This window comes from Chrysemys picta, chromosome 5 (genome assembly GCF_011386835.1).
Source record: "Chrysemys picta bellii isolate R12L10 chromosome 5, ASM1138683v2, whole genome shotgun sequence".
NCBI lineage: Eukaryota > Metazoa > Chordata > Testudines > Emydidae > Chrysemys > Chrysemys picta.
In genome coordinates this window covers 93866304-93883764 of record NC_088795.1, presented here as the reverse complement: position 1 = coordinate 93883764, position 17461 = coordinate 93866304, and the positions used below count along the sequence as shown (strand labels likewise).

At 40.5% G+C, this 17461-nt stretch overlaps 1 protein-coding gene across 3 annotated transcripts in view; it reads left to right on the top strand.

The window, feature by feature from the left end:
* The window catches only part of SLAIN2 (SLAIN motif family member 2), a 59489-nt gene that overhangs the window by 30717 nt on the left and 11311 nt on the right, over positions 1–17461 (top strand). Inside the window, exons 5-7 of one of the 3 annotated variants that reach the window (XM_005299057.5) lie at positions 65–424; positions 2123–2260; positions 9246–9323. In XM_005299057.5, the coding sequence (XP_005299114.1) occupies positions 65–424; positions 2123–2260; positions 9246–9323 (576 nt within the window). The remainder of the gene's footprint in view (positions 1–64; positions 425–2122; positions 2261–9245; positions 9324–17461) is intronic. The other 2 variants (XM_005299058.5, XM_042841871.2) reach the window with 2 other exon arrangements.

The following is a 17461-nucleotide window of genomic DNA, read 5'->3' as shown; positions in this document are numbered from 1 at the left end:
TCTATATAGTAGTATCCATTTCTAGTCTAAAATAATCTGTAAACAACGTTCTTACTGTTGTCAGGTCTCCGGCAGGAGTATGCAGCCACTACTTCTCGACGTAGTTCTGGTTCCTCTTGCAATTCTACAAGACGAGGTACGTTTAGTGATCAGGAACTTGATGCACAGAGCTTAGAGGATGAAGAAGACAGTACACATCATGCAGTGCATCCAGCTGTTAACAAGTTCTCACCATCGCCACGCAACTCACCATGGCCATCACCAAAGCAGTCTCCCAGGAATTCTCCTCGTTCTCGATCACCTGCTCGAGGTCTGGAATATAACAGAGTGTCACCCCAGCCTATGATTAGCCGCTTACAGCAACCTCGTCTTTCGCTTCAAGGCCATCCTACGGATTTACAGACTAGCAATGTCAAAAGTGAAGGTAAAGAGCTTTGTCTCAATTGTGTGCACTGAGCACTAATGTAGTAGTATAGTGTTGTAAATAAATGTAGCGCTCGGTTTGCAATGTGAGTGATCAATAACTTGTGGCAAACCAGGTAAACCTAAGCTATCCAAAAAAAATACAAAGGCTCATGGATACCAATGAGACTTGAGAGCTCTCACACTTGTATTTTTTTACTTCAATCCAGTGACATGAGGGATTATATACCTATTTCCTGCATCTGACTGACTGTATTTCTTCTAAATCAGGATGGCCCAGTGAACAGCCACTCATCCTGATAAAACAGCAGTCCTCCCACTCCCATCTAAAGCACTTCTCACTTGGATGAACTCCAGCATTACTTGGGTTGGGGACATATGGAGAAGCTAATGAGTTCTGTCCTAATCCCTGCAGAGCATAGAAGCTTCACAGGGACAAATAACCAAGGTGCTGCGATACTTTAGTGGATGTGGTATTAAAACCTAGCTAGAATCCCCAGAACAGGGAAATGCCATGTGTTGGGAAGGGAAGGTCTTTCCAGTCCTTCTATTCAACAAGTTGGCAGGGGTGTGAGTATGGGCATTCCCTGAAGATGACCGTCTCAAACTATGGCCCTGTTAAATTGAGTCTAATGTACAGACAAAAGATACTTACTTAGGTTATGTCTACACTGTGCACCCTACAACAGCGCAGCTGTGCCGCTGCAGCTGCACTGCTGTAAGGTGCACAGTGTAGCCACTCTTTGTTGCCAGGAAAGAGCTCTCCCGGCCACAAAATAAAACCACCCCCAACAATGGGCAGTAGCATTGTCGACAGGAGAGTGGCTCCTGCTGACGAAGCGCTGTCCACACCGTTTCGGCATTAAAACTTTTGGTGTTCAGGGGTGTGTTTGTTTTATTTTTTCACGTCGCTGAGCGACAGAAGTTTTAACGATGAAAATGCCAGTGTAGACATGACCTTAGAAAGCTGTTAATTGTTTAAAATGCAGATTGGAAACCTATGTAAGAATATGCACTTTTGTGTAATGTGTTTAATGGCTTGGACTTTAGTTTTTGAATTTTAAAGATCCCATGGTGCTCTTTGCAAAAACACAAGTGTTAGCCCTGGCATCTTGGCACAAATTCCATTTTGGATAATTGTGCCTAGCTAAAACTATATTCAGTTTCAGTTAGTGTCTTGTCAAAATAAACTGTACTGTTAAGTAACGACCATGTTTCACCTCAGATGATTGCACTTCAGTAGTAGGTGGAATGAATCTTTTTTTTTTTTTAATTTATATATATATTGGAAACTAATTATATAATACTTTTTCAAAAACTGTTACTTAGGCATAAATTGATGGGAAAAATTACTATGGTCAAACATTGTGTAATATATAGTACAATAAAATCATGGGTTCACAATACAGATAATCTTTGAGTTTCAAAATCAGCTATATTTCTGACTTGCACACAGCAAAATTGCTAAGTATTTGGGAAGAAAATACATGCAGAATATTTCATACGTGAGGCATAAGAAAATAATTATGTAATCTGTAGAACAGTAGAATGGTCTAAATAGTATTTAGTTTTTAATTTGCAGTGCAGTTTTATACAGCAAATTTAATTTTCAGGTCAGTTTTTGAAGAACGTCAGTTATGTTGTCAGTCTTCTGCATCGGATTGTACGTTGTGTCTTTGTATTGTTTTTTTTTATACAGAAAAACTAAGGCGTAGTCTTCCAAACCTGTCCAGGACATCTAACATCCATGCTGAGTCTGTGAAAAACAGCAGAAGTGATTCAAATTTTCAAGTGCCAAATGGAGGAATACCTCGCATTCAACCTCAGGCTTCAGCCAGTAAGTATCTTTACAGTGATGTTGTAAACACATATTTGGAATTAGATTGAAAGCAGTAGCATGTGTTTACAGTTTCATGGTAAAGAGAACCATTTCAGAAAACTACACATAACATTAGCCTTGATGTTTAGTCAAGTCTGAGATCAGGTTATATATAAATGCCAAATCTGACAGGAAAAAAAACCCAGGTTGTTTCCAAGGTTAGCACTTCTCTTCCATTAAAATTATGTATGTGCCTACTATTGTCCAAGTTATTTTTCATAACTTCTTAATATTTTCCTCACCCTCTTGAAGTTTCCACAAAAACTTGAAATTGAAGAGATTTCCCCTCTTTTTCCCTTAATTGTGTGTGAGATTGCTTGTAATTGTTGAAATGCGGCATTAGTGCTGTATTTTCCTCCATAAAATAAAATGAATACTGGTGAAGAATTACATGAACTTTGAACTGATGAGAGAACATCAGTTGTTACTTATATACAAAATATGACGGTCCCTTTTTTAAAATGATATATTTAATATTTTGGTATATTCTGGTACATGTGTTTAGTATACATACACTTAAGACTAGAGTACTGTGGAAACCATTTTTATTTACTATAATTAGAGAACTTGTACAGTGCTACTTTGTACTGTTGCATTTTCTTTTCAAGATTTTATGAAAACTAACTTTCTGGTTTTCTTCACCTTTTAATTATATTGCAGTACACAAAAATGAGGTAAATATGGTTTTTAAAGGATGCTGAAAGCTGATCTGAAATTACATCTATTTGTCTTGTTTTGGCTGTCATTTATCTCTCTTCCTCTGCCCTATCAGAAGGGTCTCTTCTTTGTAAGCCAGTGAAGTAATGAAATGCAGGATATCAAAAATCCATGCTCAAATAGAGGATTCTTGCAAGTTTCAATAAGTTTAAAGTAAAGGATGAAATGATTTTCAAATCCCCATTATGTGCACATACATTACTGTCAAGCAAAACCAACCTAATGCTCTGCGTTAGTTATGGGAGGGTCATTAAGCTATGAACTGCAAGATTAGATTTTTATTCATATTGCAGGCCTCTCCTTAAAGGACTTACTACTTTAAAAAACAAAACAAAAGCAAATGTATTTTAAGGTTTAAGTCTAACAGTTCTGTACCTGTATCTTTTTAATCTTCAAATATTCATTCACAATTGGATGCTTCTAGGATAATGTGATGACCATCTTTGTCTAAGCGTTAAAGGTTTAATTTGTAGATTTTTAGTGTGTGAAATTCTAAAGGAAGGAAAACATGATCAAATGATTAAGGAAGAAAACATGAATTGTTATTTCAAGTTTGTTAGGCAATAAAACATTATTAGATACAAGCTTCTGAAATATGTGGTATATATCCTTACTGGATTAATAGTTTGACTTAAAACTATTAAAGCAAGAAACTCAGTTGAAGAACCATTTCCACTGTCAGACAAACTATATATAAAATCCCATTAAAGTGTATATTATCACACTGGTCTACAGTAAGTTAAACAATTTGATAGCAGCTCTCCTAATGGAATATTTCAGTGGTAGTTTTAATTGCTTAAGAACGTTGCATATTTGTAAGAATTTAAAACAAAAGGAGGGTTTTAGCAAACCCATATGGGTTACTTGGGGGCAAAAATATTAATATTGAGCAAACTTGAAGGAAAGACTATATAAAACTTACTTGGCCAGGACACTTCTGATTGTTCACTATACAAGAGTTAAACTTTTCACAGCCTAGCTTGTATTGCTTAATCCTGCCGTGAAGTCATAATATTGTGACTTCATGTTTAGCATGGTAATTAGACTGTAGGATCCAAAGTAATGGATGCCCTTGTTTAAACAGTGTCATTAATTAACAGACAGATAAGAATTATGGAAATCATTAGATGAATTTTTTTATATCCAATACTTGAACATTTTTTCAAAGCACAAAAGTCCATGTAGATTAACTGGATTTATATAAATTGGATTTCATGAATAAAGCCCAGACTCTTACCTCTTACAGTTTCCTTGCTCTTGTTGATGTTAGATCCTTGCTACTGAATATACAAACCAATGTTGTTGTTTTTTAAAAGATTTAGAACGTGAAGTAAATCTATTTAGGATGGTCTTGTGTGTGTACATACAAACATCCAGTTAGTTTAAGTATTGAGTTCCTGGAATTCTGATCATTTCTGTATTTGAACTTCCATTTTTTTCCCATTGAGTTTGTATTTAACTGTTTCACTTTGGACAAATGCCACTGTTAAATTGTTGCAAAGTTTGTCATGTTCTATGAATATGTTTTCCTGTAGCAAGGACTTCTTGGGTTTTGAGATCCAAATCTTTCACTTGCTGGTCTTGCATGAGCTTAACCTTGCAAGGTTGCTACATTTCAATCTAAGGTCATTGCTTTTTCCTTGTTAAAGGCTGCTGTTCACTAGCTAATGTACATGCTCTGCTATGGCTGCATTACTGAATGTGCTGTGGATGCTGGCAATTGAAAATTAGTTGGGAATGCAGTAAGATCTCTAAATTGGCAACTACTCAGATATGTGATATGTTGAACAGGCAACTTCAGAGATGTCTAAGTGTAAGTGGAAGAAATGTACTTCCAGACATGATCTTCCGTATGTGTAGTTGTACTGGGTATAAAGACAATTACTCTGATAAATTCTTAACTGTAATCCAACTGAAAAATTATTTTCAAACAGTCTGATGCAGTCTAGTGTAAAGTCACCACTTAATCAGTCCATCTATAAGTAGTGTATTAGTTTCTATTTAAAACTGGCTAAATTACACATTCCTATTTGTAGCTATTTAAAACTCCCGAGTGATATCTAAAAAATCACTTTGTGAATGTAGATAAACTATGGAATGAGTGTCTCTTCTTACTAGGTCTTAACTATCCATATTGTAATACTTAAGTTCCATATATCAAAGAACAAGCTCTTGCAAATATCTTTGGACCTTGGATTTTCAAATATTGTATAACTGCAGGAATAGAGTCACACATTCCTTTAGAGTTTGTCTCCCAAACCATGCAAACCTCTGAAAAGCTATTGGGAAAACTTTTAGGGGGAGCTTCCAGATAGAGGACAGATACTTCTATTAAATCAAGTACATAATACATATCCTTGCGCTTATATCAATGTATTAAAATTCAAATGTACTAGGTGAAATCCTAAAAGTGGAGTTAAACACACTTGTCTGTTGTTAATTCAGTGTGCAGCATCTACAGCTTAGTTGCCTACTTATCCTTTGATAAAGTGGCTGAAATCATAAATGGCTATGGTGAAGCTCTGTAGCACGCACAGATGATAAAAAGAAAAATCAAACATTCTGATGCAAACAATGGCCTACGTTACTATAGTTTTTGTTGATTTGAAATATTGCTTTAAAACTATTTGTTAGAAATCTGCATTGCACTTCAAAAGTGTGCCATCTATGGCAGAGTACATTTAATAGTATTCGTAGCATTTTACAAGTAGCATAATTGTAGGTGTAAGCTTTAAAGTTCAACTTTATGTAACCAAAAGTGATAGAAATAGATAAAATATCTTAAATATTTGCATTGGATATTATATCATATTACATTCTGCATATTCACCTAAGGGAAACTGCTTGTTTCCTCAGCTTTGCTCCCCTCCAACGCCTGAAATTCTTTTCAGTGATACTAGTGCCGATAATTATGTAGTTAAATAATCTTCATGGAGTATATCAGAGAATTTGATCTGTAAATGGGACATCTGTTTTAAAATCTTACATATTGATCCACTAACCTCACTTGCAAATGAAATGTAAGTATCATGATAGAAAAAATCACTTAAAAACTTCAATTCTAGTACCAGATCTTCATTCAAATCAGACAGTTAAGCAAGATCAGAGAATCAGCAAAATTAATGGGTGGCTTCCGTACCCAAATATAAATAGGTTGAATAGTATATTAGGACATGGATTGGAAAAATAAATCTGCCTTTTAAATTCATTCTTGAGAAACTTTCTTCTGGAGCACACAAGAAGCTGCTGCTCTTGTCTTTGAGTGGTGTTATACAGCACAATGAGACTGAAAGTAAATGTGACTGAATTTATAAGAAACCAGTAGGCAGAGGCATAGATAGACGTGATGGGCTAGTGGTCTGTTACAGTTTAATTCCTAGATATGATTGTTTGGAAGCTTTTGTTCATTTCTACAATTAGAACAGTTGTGTGCTTTGTAATATCTTTTATCACTTTTCTTGTTTGTGTAAATGGGGGTACATTGTATAAAAATGTTTTGCAACCTAGAAATTAAGTTCAGCAAAGATGCCCAGTGAGTTTGTACGTCAGAAGCGGTGATGAAACCGTGTAGAGGTTGTGTATGTGCGTGTGAAGCTACACGCTTCTATCACAGAATGGGGTTCAGACTGGTTAGGCTCTAGCTCAGGCGTAGGCAACCTATGGCACGTGTGCCGAAGGCGGCACGCGAGCTGATTTTCAGTGGCACTCACGTTGCCCAAGTCCTGGCCACTGGTCTGGGAGGGTCTCTGCATTTTAATTTAATTTTAAATGAAGCTTCTTAAACATTTTAAAAGCCTTATTTACTTTACATACAACAATAGTTTAGTTATATATTATAGACTTATAGAAAGACTTTCTAAAAACGTTAAAATGTATTACTGGCACGCGAAACCTTAAATTAGAGTGAATAAATGAAGACTCGGCACACCACTTCTGAAAGGTTGCTGACCCCTGCTCTAGCTGGTACAAAGTATCACCACTGTTCTTTGAATTTATGAATTACAGAGCTAGCACCTTGTGTTATATTTATGAGCACTTCATTATTTTTTACTATTTTATGAAAGAATAGAAATTCTGAATAAACATTTTTTATTATAGCATTTAAGACCAAGGCAAGAAGACATGTTAGCCAGCCATAAATTGAGATGAGGAAAATTATGCAATTTTCTGTTCTCTTCCTCCCTACTCAAAGAGCTATTGTAGATTTTGAAGTGGAAGAGGGCCCATGGAGATAATCTTACATTATGATTGAATATGAATGATTGTAAAGTTGGAGAAGTTAAAAGTATTTAAAAAATGTTACTAAGGTGCTAATTTTTTTCCCCATCAAAGTGCCACCAATTCTGGTGTTTGACTTGATGGAGAGTGCTGTGGGGCTTGGTGGGCAGGACAGGCCTTGTATTCATATCTATCCTCCATCAGGGGTTATGCCAAGGATGGTAACTTAGGTCTGATCTACACCATTTTAGTACTGGTATAACTGTCAGGTAGGTATGTGTTTCTCCCACGCCCCCCAGTAGTTACACTGATACAATTCCTAGTGTGGATGCAGTTATACCAATGTAAAGTTGCTATATACTGGTATAGCTTATTCCCATTCCTATATTACTTATACTGGTATAAGAACTTTGGTATAATTGCCGTACACACTGGGGACATTATACACTTCACACCAGTACACTGTAAATGGTGCAGTTTTTGTGTGTAGACAAGGCCTTAGGTTTCAGTAGAGTCTACTCCCAGCTAGTGAAGATTGCTGTGAGAGTATACTGAATCTCTGAATTCCTGGCATGTTCCTTCCTGCCAAGCATCTGCTGTTCCTAGAACTTTGCTGGCTGGCTGTTGGCAAATGGGAGGTTACAGGGACCCTTTAAGGTACTAACACAGGGGCGAGCAGACTTTTTGGCCTGAGGGCCGCCTCAGGTTTTGTAAATTATATGGAGGGCCGGTTAGGGGAGGGGGTCATGGCCCGGCCCCCATCTCCTATCTGCCCCCTCCCCCCCACCCCCCGGGACTCCTGCCCCATCCAACCCCCCCGTTCCCTGACGGCCCCTCTGGGACCCCTGCCCCATCCACACACACCCTTTCCCTGTCCCCTGACTGCCCCTGGAACCCCTGTGTCTGACTACCCCCTGCCACCCCATCCACCCCCCTTCCTTCCTTACTGCCCCCACGGGACTCCTGCCCCCATTCAACCTCCTGTTTCCCCCCCCCCCCCCCGCCCCCCCAACCACCATCCACATCCCCGCCCCCTGACCACCACCCTGAACTCCCCTGCCCTCTATCCAATCCCCCTGCTCCCTGCCCCCTTACCGCACTGCCTGGAGCACCGGTGGCTGGCAGTGCTACGGCCATCCCGCCCGGCTGGACTCGGGCCATGCTGCTGCCGCCGCCACCAGTTAGGCTGGGCTCTGCAGCTGCGCTACCCCATGAGCTCACAGCCCTGCCACCCAGAGCATTGCGCCGGCAGCAGTGAGTGAGTGAGCTGAGGCTGCAGGGGAGGGGACAGCAGAGCAGGGGCCGGGGGCTAGCCTCCTGGGCCGGGGGCTAGCCTCCTGGGCCAGGAGCTTGGGGGCCGGGCAGGACGGTCCCGCAGGCTGGATGTGGCCCACGGGCCATAGTTTGCCCACCCCTGCACAAACAGGACTAGTTTTTTTGCTGAGATCTATTCTTGCAGAAGCCAGCAAAGCCCAATAATTCTGGAACATATCTAAATTTGATTATTAGCTTGCATACATTTTTGTAAGTTTGAGCGGAAAGTCACCTTTTCTGAAAGTTTCTCTGCTTTAAAAGGAAAATTAACCTTGTTTTTTATCAAGTTAAATCTGACAGTCAGTCTTAGTTTCCATCTTTACTTTATATCTAATCTTGCACTGAGATTGCTGTGGCATGTTAGCTGGTGGCTTGTTCTCCCTTTGGTGGGTGTATTTTGCCTTCCTGGGTTTTTAGCCCTGCAAGAAACTTCTTTACTATTAAGGAATTTGTGCATTTTGCACCACAAAGTTTTTGACACTGTCCCTTTACAACCTTTTAATGCAGCAAGCACCACTTTAAAACAGAACGCTTCACTTCTTCTTATAGAGCCATAACAGCTTTTGAAAACTGTTATTCACTTTACTAGCTGCTTGTTCCCTGATGCTTCACAAGCAGATGTGGTTCTATATCCCAAGTGAATTGAGTTGTGTTGTCTTTCTAGACAAATATAACACTTCTTATCTTTCAACAGCTATGCAAAGGCAGAAAAAATTGCCTCGTGCTGCCTTCAAAACCAAACAGTTTCTTCAAACTCCATCTACAAAAGGAGGTAACTAACTTACAGCCTCTTACCAAGTTCCAGCAAAACTCCGAAAACTGTTCACGTGTGTTAAATCTTGTACCTTTAATTTAACAAATACAAACAATTACATGTAGAGACTAACAGTAAATTGAGTTTAATATATCAATATAGCACAATCCTGTCTTGTCTGCTGTGGGCAGAAAGGTTTCTTGAGATATGATCCAAAGACTTATGACTTCAAACATAAGAAAAAAAAAAAAAAAAAAAAAACAATTCTGGATTAGCAAAGCTGATTTCTGAAGCCATATTCATTAAGGCTGCATTCATGAGATTAATTTTTAACACTGCGTTGTGTATTTTTTTAAACTTCTCTTCTCTCTTTGCATTAGAAAAATGTCAACAATCATGACTGAAAAATTGTTGCCTTACATGTCTGTTAGAAATAGATGCTAGCAAGTTAGTTACTCCTGAAAAAGTTCAAGTGTAGCAGCAATTCTTCTTAAGATATGTTGCAAAAATAACAATTATTATACATTTTTAGTCAGAAAATAGTCTAGAAAATACTAGTATAGTAGCTCTGGTTGTTTATGCTATTAATGGCTCAAGTACATTCTTGCCAGAAGAATCAAAATTTAAACTTAAATCCGACTGGACCAAACTTAATATCTGAGCCCTAATTAGTTGTTTTAAATTCTGGTGGGCTTGTACAAGACACTATCATCTCACTATGAAGGTATAACCAAAACATATATTTATTAAAATGCAGTTGATTCTGTTGTCTCTATTAAAGTGCTGAAGATCCTAGTGCAAGACCATGCTTCACCTTAAAATTAAGTACATTAGAGAAGTCTCTATTGTAAAGTCACTTATTTTATATCAGTGACTGGAATTTTTTCATACCAAATACTCAATTGATCTTAAAACATATCTCTGACAATTAATAGTCAATGCACAACTTAAAGCCACTAACAAGTTACATCATTGTATGCAGGAAGTTTTACTGTCTTCTGCCTTCCCCTTATTAATAGCACTTTCATCAACCTAATAAAATAAAATTTGGTCCAGATTCTTGTGGTTAATCATAAATATGTCTAACTGATCTGTTCGGAACATTTCCTAGCAACAGGGCTGGCTCTAGGATTTTTGCTGCCCAAAGCAAAAACAATTTTGCCCCCCCCCCCCCCCCGTTCTTTAATTACCCCACCCCGGCCCCGCCTCAACTCCGCCCCTTCCCCAAATCCCCAGCCCTGCCTCCTCCCCCCAGGCTCTCAAGCCTGGGAGGGAGGGGGAGAAGCGGCGCCTGCGCCATGGCCACTCGGAGTCTCTCCCCCTCCCCCCCCGGCTTGAGAGCCTGGGAGGGAGGGGGAGACTCCGAGTGGCCGCGGCACGGGCGCCGCTTCTCCCCCTCCCTCCCAGGCTTGAGAGCCTGGCAGGGGGAGCAGCGCGCGCGAAACGGCCGCTCGGGATCTCCCCCTCCCTCCCAGGTTTGAGAGCCTGGGAGGGAGGGGGAGACCCCGAGCCGCCGCGGCACGCGAAACAGCTGATTCGCTTGAGAGCCTGGGAGGGAGGGCGAGTAGTGGCGCACGAATCAGCTGTTTCACGCGCCGCGGCAGCAGCAGCGGAGGTGAGCTAGGGTGGCCGGGGCACATTTTTAGGGGCGGCATTCTGGCGCTGGCCATGCCGCCCCTAAAAATGTGCCGCCCCAAGCACCAGCTTGTTTTGCTGGTGCCTAGAGCCGGCCCTGCCTAGCAATATCAGGAATTTCACTCAATCTTGAGGATAACTAAAGAACTGAACTCTTTTTTTGCGAGACCTCTTTAGTCAGTCACCTGGATTGGAATAAAACTACCAATGTTTCCTGAACAAAAAATTTTAATGCAGTCTTTCTGGCTAGCCATTTCCTTCTAGTCCTAATTCTGGATACTTCCCAGATTTTCTAGAGAGAACTGGACAGAATACTTATCAATCTGGAAATGTTGGAACCTGTAGAGGAATTTAGTAGCTTCTCTTGCTTGGGGTTTGAAGTGGTTTCTTTTAATTAGACTATCAAAAATAAAATTCTAAAGCCCGAAGTTTAAAACACTCTAAAGTTTGTTTTGCTGTTTTAGCATTCTAGGATCTTCATGAAAAGAGATCAAAACTATCTTCCATTTTGATCTATAGATTTTTTTTTTTTTTTCAAGTAGTGTCCCTATAGGTACTTCACTGTATTTGTAACTGCGCCGCTGCGCCTCTGGTCAGAGATTTTAGGTAGCAGTGTCCATTCAGCCCACACGTGCGCTGGGTCCCTCCCTCATGGTCTGCTTCAAGGCTGCATGAGGGAACCCCTCAGTTCCTTCCTTTGGCCTCAAACTGAGGGAGCAGTTGTCCCTTCCTTATCTGCATAAGTAGTAGTTGTTTTGGGTTCTTTTGTTCTTAATAGTTAGTGTTTCATTACCCCATTGCTTTAAAAAAAAGAAAGGGATCTTTAGTTTGTTTTTACCCTTTTTTGGAGGATCCTCCCCTTTCTTCCCTCAGGGTGTTTAGAAATCATTCTAACTACTTTCAGTTAAAAAAAAAAATAGGAAGAAAAAGAACATCTCTTCTGTATTTTTCACAGTTAGAGAAAATGCCCAGCTCTCCTAACTTGAAGAGGTGCCTTTCCTGCAAGGAGTTGATTCCAGTTACAGACACACACTCTCACTGTGTCCGAGGTAGTCCCATTTCCCTCAGAAGTGCTCCCTCTGCCAGCAGCTAAAGGCAAGGTTTCGTAAAAACTGGGAGCTGAAGTGAAAACTCCTCCTTATGAAAAAGGCACTTCAGCCAAGAGGGGACTCCGGTGCCAACCCTGGCTCATCCCCAGAGCCTTCTACTTAAAAAGGGTAAAGTTATGAAAAAACCCGCAGACTCCCCCCTGTAAAGGCTCGAGCTCGACAAAAAGGGCTCCAAGCCATTGACCAGCCAGAGGGGTTCCCCAGCATGATCGGCCACTATGGCACCCAGAGGATGTCATTTTCATGGCCTCTCGCTGTGGCCTGCTGTCACAATACAAGGGACCTCCCCAGTTCCTTCAAGCTGACCTGCAATCATGGTATGGACTTCCTTGGGCACCCCCACCACCCATGCCCTTACCTCCCTAATGGCCTTATTGGGATCCTTTTGTGATGTACACAACCTACGTATTGAGGGCATACAGTGTCTCTCAGAGAGAGTTCACCAGATGGTCCCCTATAGCATCACTGTCCAGAGCTCCTGAGCCAGAGGTGGAGGAAACTTTTGAAGACCAGGAAAAAAAGGCTCAAAGGGGAAGCCTCCCCTCTGCCCCCCGCAAACTTCTCCTCATCTTTCCCAGATGAGTCTGTAATGCCTCCCCCTCCATCACTAGGTGATGATTTTAAGAACTTTCAGGATCTTACCAAGAGAATGGCAGATGAGCTGCAAATTCCCCTGCAGGAGATAACCGACATGCATCACAGTATGGATATTCTCCATACTGTCTCCTTGTCCAAAGTTGCCCTCCCAATTAATGAGGTGATTCTAGATCCTGCCAAAGTCATCTGGCCAGACACCAGCCTCCATCGCATCAACCTGCAAGAGAGCCAACAAGAAGTACTACATACCTCCCCAAAAGGCAGGCTTTGTTTCAACATCCACAACCCAACTCGATTGTAGTGGATGCGGTTAATGCACACAGCAAACAACATCATGCCAAGTCGACCCCATTCAATTGGGATTGGAAGAAGCTAGATCTTTTTGGGAGGAAGGCGTATTCGTTGGTGACATTGCAGCTTAGAGTCACAAACTACCAAGCTGTCAAGACCAAATATGGTTTTATTAATGATGGAAAACGCAATGAGTTTGTGGAACATCTGTCAGAGGCACAAAAGGAGCAGTTTCAGGCCCTTGTCAGAGAGGGCCATTTAGTAGCTAGAACTGTGATACAGATACTGGACGTGGCCGATACAGCAGCCCGCTTGGTCTCTAAGGCGGTGATAATAAGGTTGTCTTCCTGGTTACACCTTTCAGGGTTGCCCAAAGAGCTGCAGTCAATGGTGGAAGATCTCCCATTTGAAGGGTCCAAGCTCTTGGCGGACAGACAGACTCCACTCTCCACACCCTGAAGGATTCCTGGGCCACATTACACTCCCTGAGAACCTACACTGCGGGACAAAAGAGAAGATACAGCTCTCAAGTACATCACAGGTCACAACCTCTTCAGTACCACCCTCACAGTGCTATTTTGAATCGTAGCGCAAAAGGCCCAGAGTACAAAAGTGGAAGCAGTCAGCACCCCAATCTGTGTCCCTTCACCTCTCCTCTGCTGAGCACTTCTGACAGTTTGGTTGAGGGTCCAAACAGTTATTCCTTGCAGTATCAGCTGCTTTCTATGCACCTGTCACATCCCTTCAGAAGTCACTTGGCCCTCTTTCACAACAGTTGGAAGAATATCACCTCCGACAGATGGGTCTTGGAGATTATTTTGAAGGGTTACGCCATTCAATTCACATTCCTCCCTCACTCCCACCTCCCTTCCCAGTCCCTCTTCAGGGACCCTTTGTGACAGGTTGGGTCACAGAAACCCCCTTGGGACTGTCACCTGAGACTACAGCAATAGATAGCCTCGAGACAGACCATGAGGGAGGGACAGTGCATGTGCGGGCTGAACTGCTACCTAAAATCTCTGTTTAGAAGTGCAGGGGCACAGATACACCTAGAGTGGAGCACCCATAGGGAGAGACATCTCGAAGAACCATCGTTATTGCACAAGATGAGTAACTTCCTCATCCCAGAATGTCACTTATTTTAATAACTGTTTAGGAAGTTTTAATAGATGTATAAATCATTGTCATGTAAATATCAGAACAGAGCAATCATTACAACAGTGAGCTTATTTTTTGTTTCTCTAAACATTTACTAACAGTAAAACACTTTTTATCACTTTTCTGATTTTCTGTACTTCAAAGGTCTTAAAAGGACAATCTGTTCTGGAAATATTTTTACTGCTACTGGTATTTCAAAGTGCATAACACAACTGTAATATCTCTTTGTGCAAGGATGATCTCAGTGCGTTATACAGAATAAAACCAACACCCCTGTGAAATAGCCAAGAAATTGTATTTAACAGTTAAACTGAAGTAGTTTATACAACTTGTTCAAGATCACATAGCAAGCCAGTGATAGCCAGAACCCAGATTCCTTACTGTTCCTATTCTAACCAGGTGACCACACTCTGTTCTTTCATACTGATCAGAATCTCCTCCCATCAAATTCTTATGGTATGTTGATTTTTGCCTCTATGGACTAGATTCAATTTTCTGTAGTGTATATAACACTGAGTGTCTTTCATCTGACTTCAGCATGACTTAGACAATTTTACCCTCACAATATCCCAGTGAGATAGGCAATTATCCCCATTTTACAGAAGGAGAAACTGAATCCCAAACCAAATGACTTATCTAATGTCATACAAAAAGTCTGTGGCAGAACGGGAATTAAAAGCATGTCTCCTTACGCTCAGACTGGAGTGGCTTCATCCTTGTGCTGTAGCTAGAATTTCTAATCATATCTTTTTAAAGGATTGAAGTTACTTATATGTAAGTAGAGTTTTCAAACACTCTTTCTCATTTTGTTTAATTCAACTGCTTGTGTTAGTGGTGTGTGTATATATAGCACTTGAATTGTATATGCCCCACCATTGTACAACAAGCAAGTCTTATTAATTAATCCACGAGTTTACTCCTTTGTTCTTCTGTCTTCAGGGAACTCTGCTTACAGGTAAGTCTCCTTTCTAGTCTAAAGATGCCAAATGGACTTTTATTAAACATTGTTCAAAAGTGTTCTCTAGGCAAAGTACTTTTGCTACATAGAACAGAACTATTAGGCCATCTGCCAATAATTATGTCATGCTGGCTGTGGTTTGGAGTTAATCAAAGAATGAATGATTTAAACAAAGTATTTTGCCTTGTTAAGAACCTTTGCTCTCAAAACAAATACAATTGTTAAAAATAACTGGACAGTGTGGTGCTGTGGTGACTGAAGTATTTTATGAATTCATAGCTCTGACTGGAACCCTATTCATAATATTGTAGTTCAGAAGAAAACTGACTTTGGGGAATTGGGAGGTTTACATTATTTTATTGGCTGCATATCTCTACTGGAAACTTGCAAACGATCTCTAATTATGTCATATTCTTAAGAATGTTACTACTTTACAAGTCCCATATTTTGCCTAGAAACCCTCTTCCCTTTGTGCCTGCAGGAGAGTATCTCAAACATCATAACAGAGCAAAACTAAAGGCCATTTAGTGTGATGTAAGAGCAATGATCCTTGGCTGGCTTAAAACCGTGTAGTCAAGGTGGTGACTGTGATGTCATATACATGTTCTACACCTAGATGAGATCTATCAAAGATTGTAGGAAAGTTTTGTGTTTAAACTATTGCATGACTTAGACCTTTTGCAATTTCAGTAACACCCTTAAGTTACTAGCAGTATTTCATCTTTAAAAACATAAGAACGGCTGTACTGGGTCAGACCAAAGGTCCATCTAGCCCAGTATCCTGTCTACTGACAGTGGCCAATGCCAGGAGCCACAGAGGGAGTGAACCTAAGAGGTAATGATCAAGTGATCTCTCTCCTGCCTTCCATCTCCACCCTCTGACAAACAGAGTCTAAGGACACCATTCCTTATCCATCGTGGCTAATAGCCACTAATGGACTTAACCTCCATGAATTTATCCAGTTCTCTTTTAAACGCTGTTATAGTCCTAGCCTTTACAACCTCCTCAGGTAAGGCATTCCACACGTTGACTGTGCGCTGTGTGAAGAAGAACTACCTTTTATTTGTTTTAAACCTGCTGCCTATTAATGTCATTTGGTGACCACTAGTTCTTGTATTATAGGAATAAGTAAATAACTTTTCTTTATCTACTTTCTCCACATCACTCATAATTTTATATACCTCTCATATCCCCCCTTAGTCTCCTCTTTTCTAAGCTGAAAAGTCCTAGCCTCTTTAATCTCTCCTCATATGGGACCCTCTCCAAACCCCTAATCATTTTAGTTGCCCTTCTCTGAACCTTTTCTAGTGCCAGTATATCTTTTTTGAGATGAGGAGACCACATCTGTATGCGGTATTCAAGATGTGGGCGTACCATCGATTTATATAAGGGCAATAATATATTCTCCGTCTTATTCTCCATCCCCTTTTTAATGATTCCTAACATCCTGTTTGCTTTTTTGACCACCTCTGCACACTGCGTGGACATCTTCAGAGAACTATCCACTATGACTCCAAGATCTTTTTCCTGATTTGTTGTAGCTAAATTAGCCCCCATCATATTGTATGTAGAGTTGGGGTTATTTTTTCCAATGTGCATTACTTTACATTTATCCGCATTAAATTTCATTTGCCATTTTGTTGCCCAATCACTTAGTTTTGTGAGATCTTTTTGAAGTTCTTCACAGTCTGCTTTGGTCTTAACTATCTTGAGCAGTTTAGTATCATCTGCAAACTTAGTCACCTCACTTTTTACCCCTTTCTCCAGATCATTTATGAATAAGTTGAATACGATTGGTCCTAGGACTGACCCTTAGGGAACACCACTAGTTACCCCTCTCCATTCTGAGAATTTACCATTAATTCCTACCCTTTGTTCCCTGTCTTTTAACCAGTTCTCAATCCATGAAAGGACCTTCCCTTTTATCCCATGACAACTTAATTTACGTAAGAGCCTTTGGTGAGGAACCTTGTCAAAGGCTTTCTGGAAATCTTAAGTACACTATGTCCACTGGATCCCCCTTGTCCACATGTTTGTTGACCCCTTCAAAGAACTCTAATAGATTAGTAAGACATGATTTCCCTTTAGAGAAACCATGTTGACTTTTGCCCAACAATTTATGTTCTTCTATGTGTCTGACAATTTTATTCTTTACTTTTGTTTCGACTAATTTGCCCAGTACCGACGTTAGACTTACTGGTCTGTAATTGCCAGGATCACCTCTAGAGTCCTTTTTAAATATTGGCGTTATATTAGCTATCTTCCAGTCGTTGGGTACAGAAGCCGATTTAAAGGACAGGTTACAAACCCTAGTTAATAGTTCCACAATTTCACATTCGAGTTCTTTCAGAACTTTTGGGTGAATGCCATCTGGTCCTGGTGACTTCTTAATGTTAAGTTTATCAAT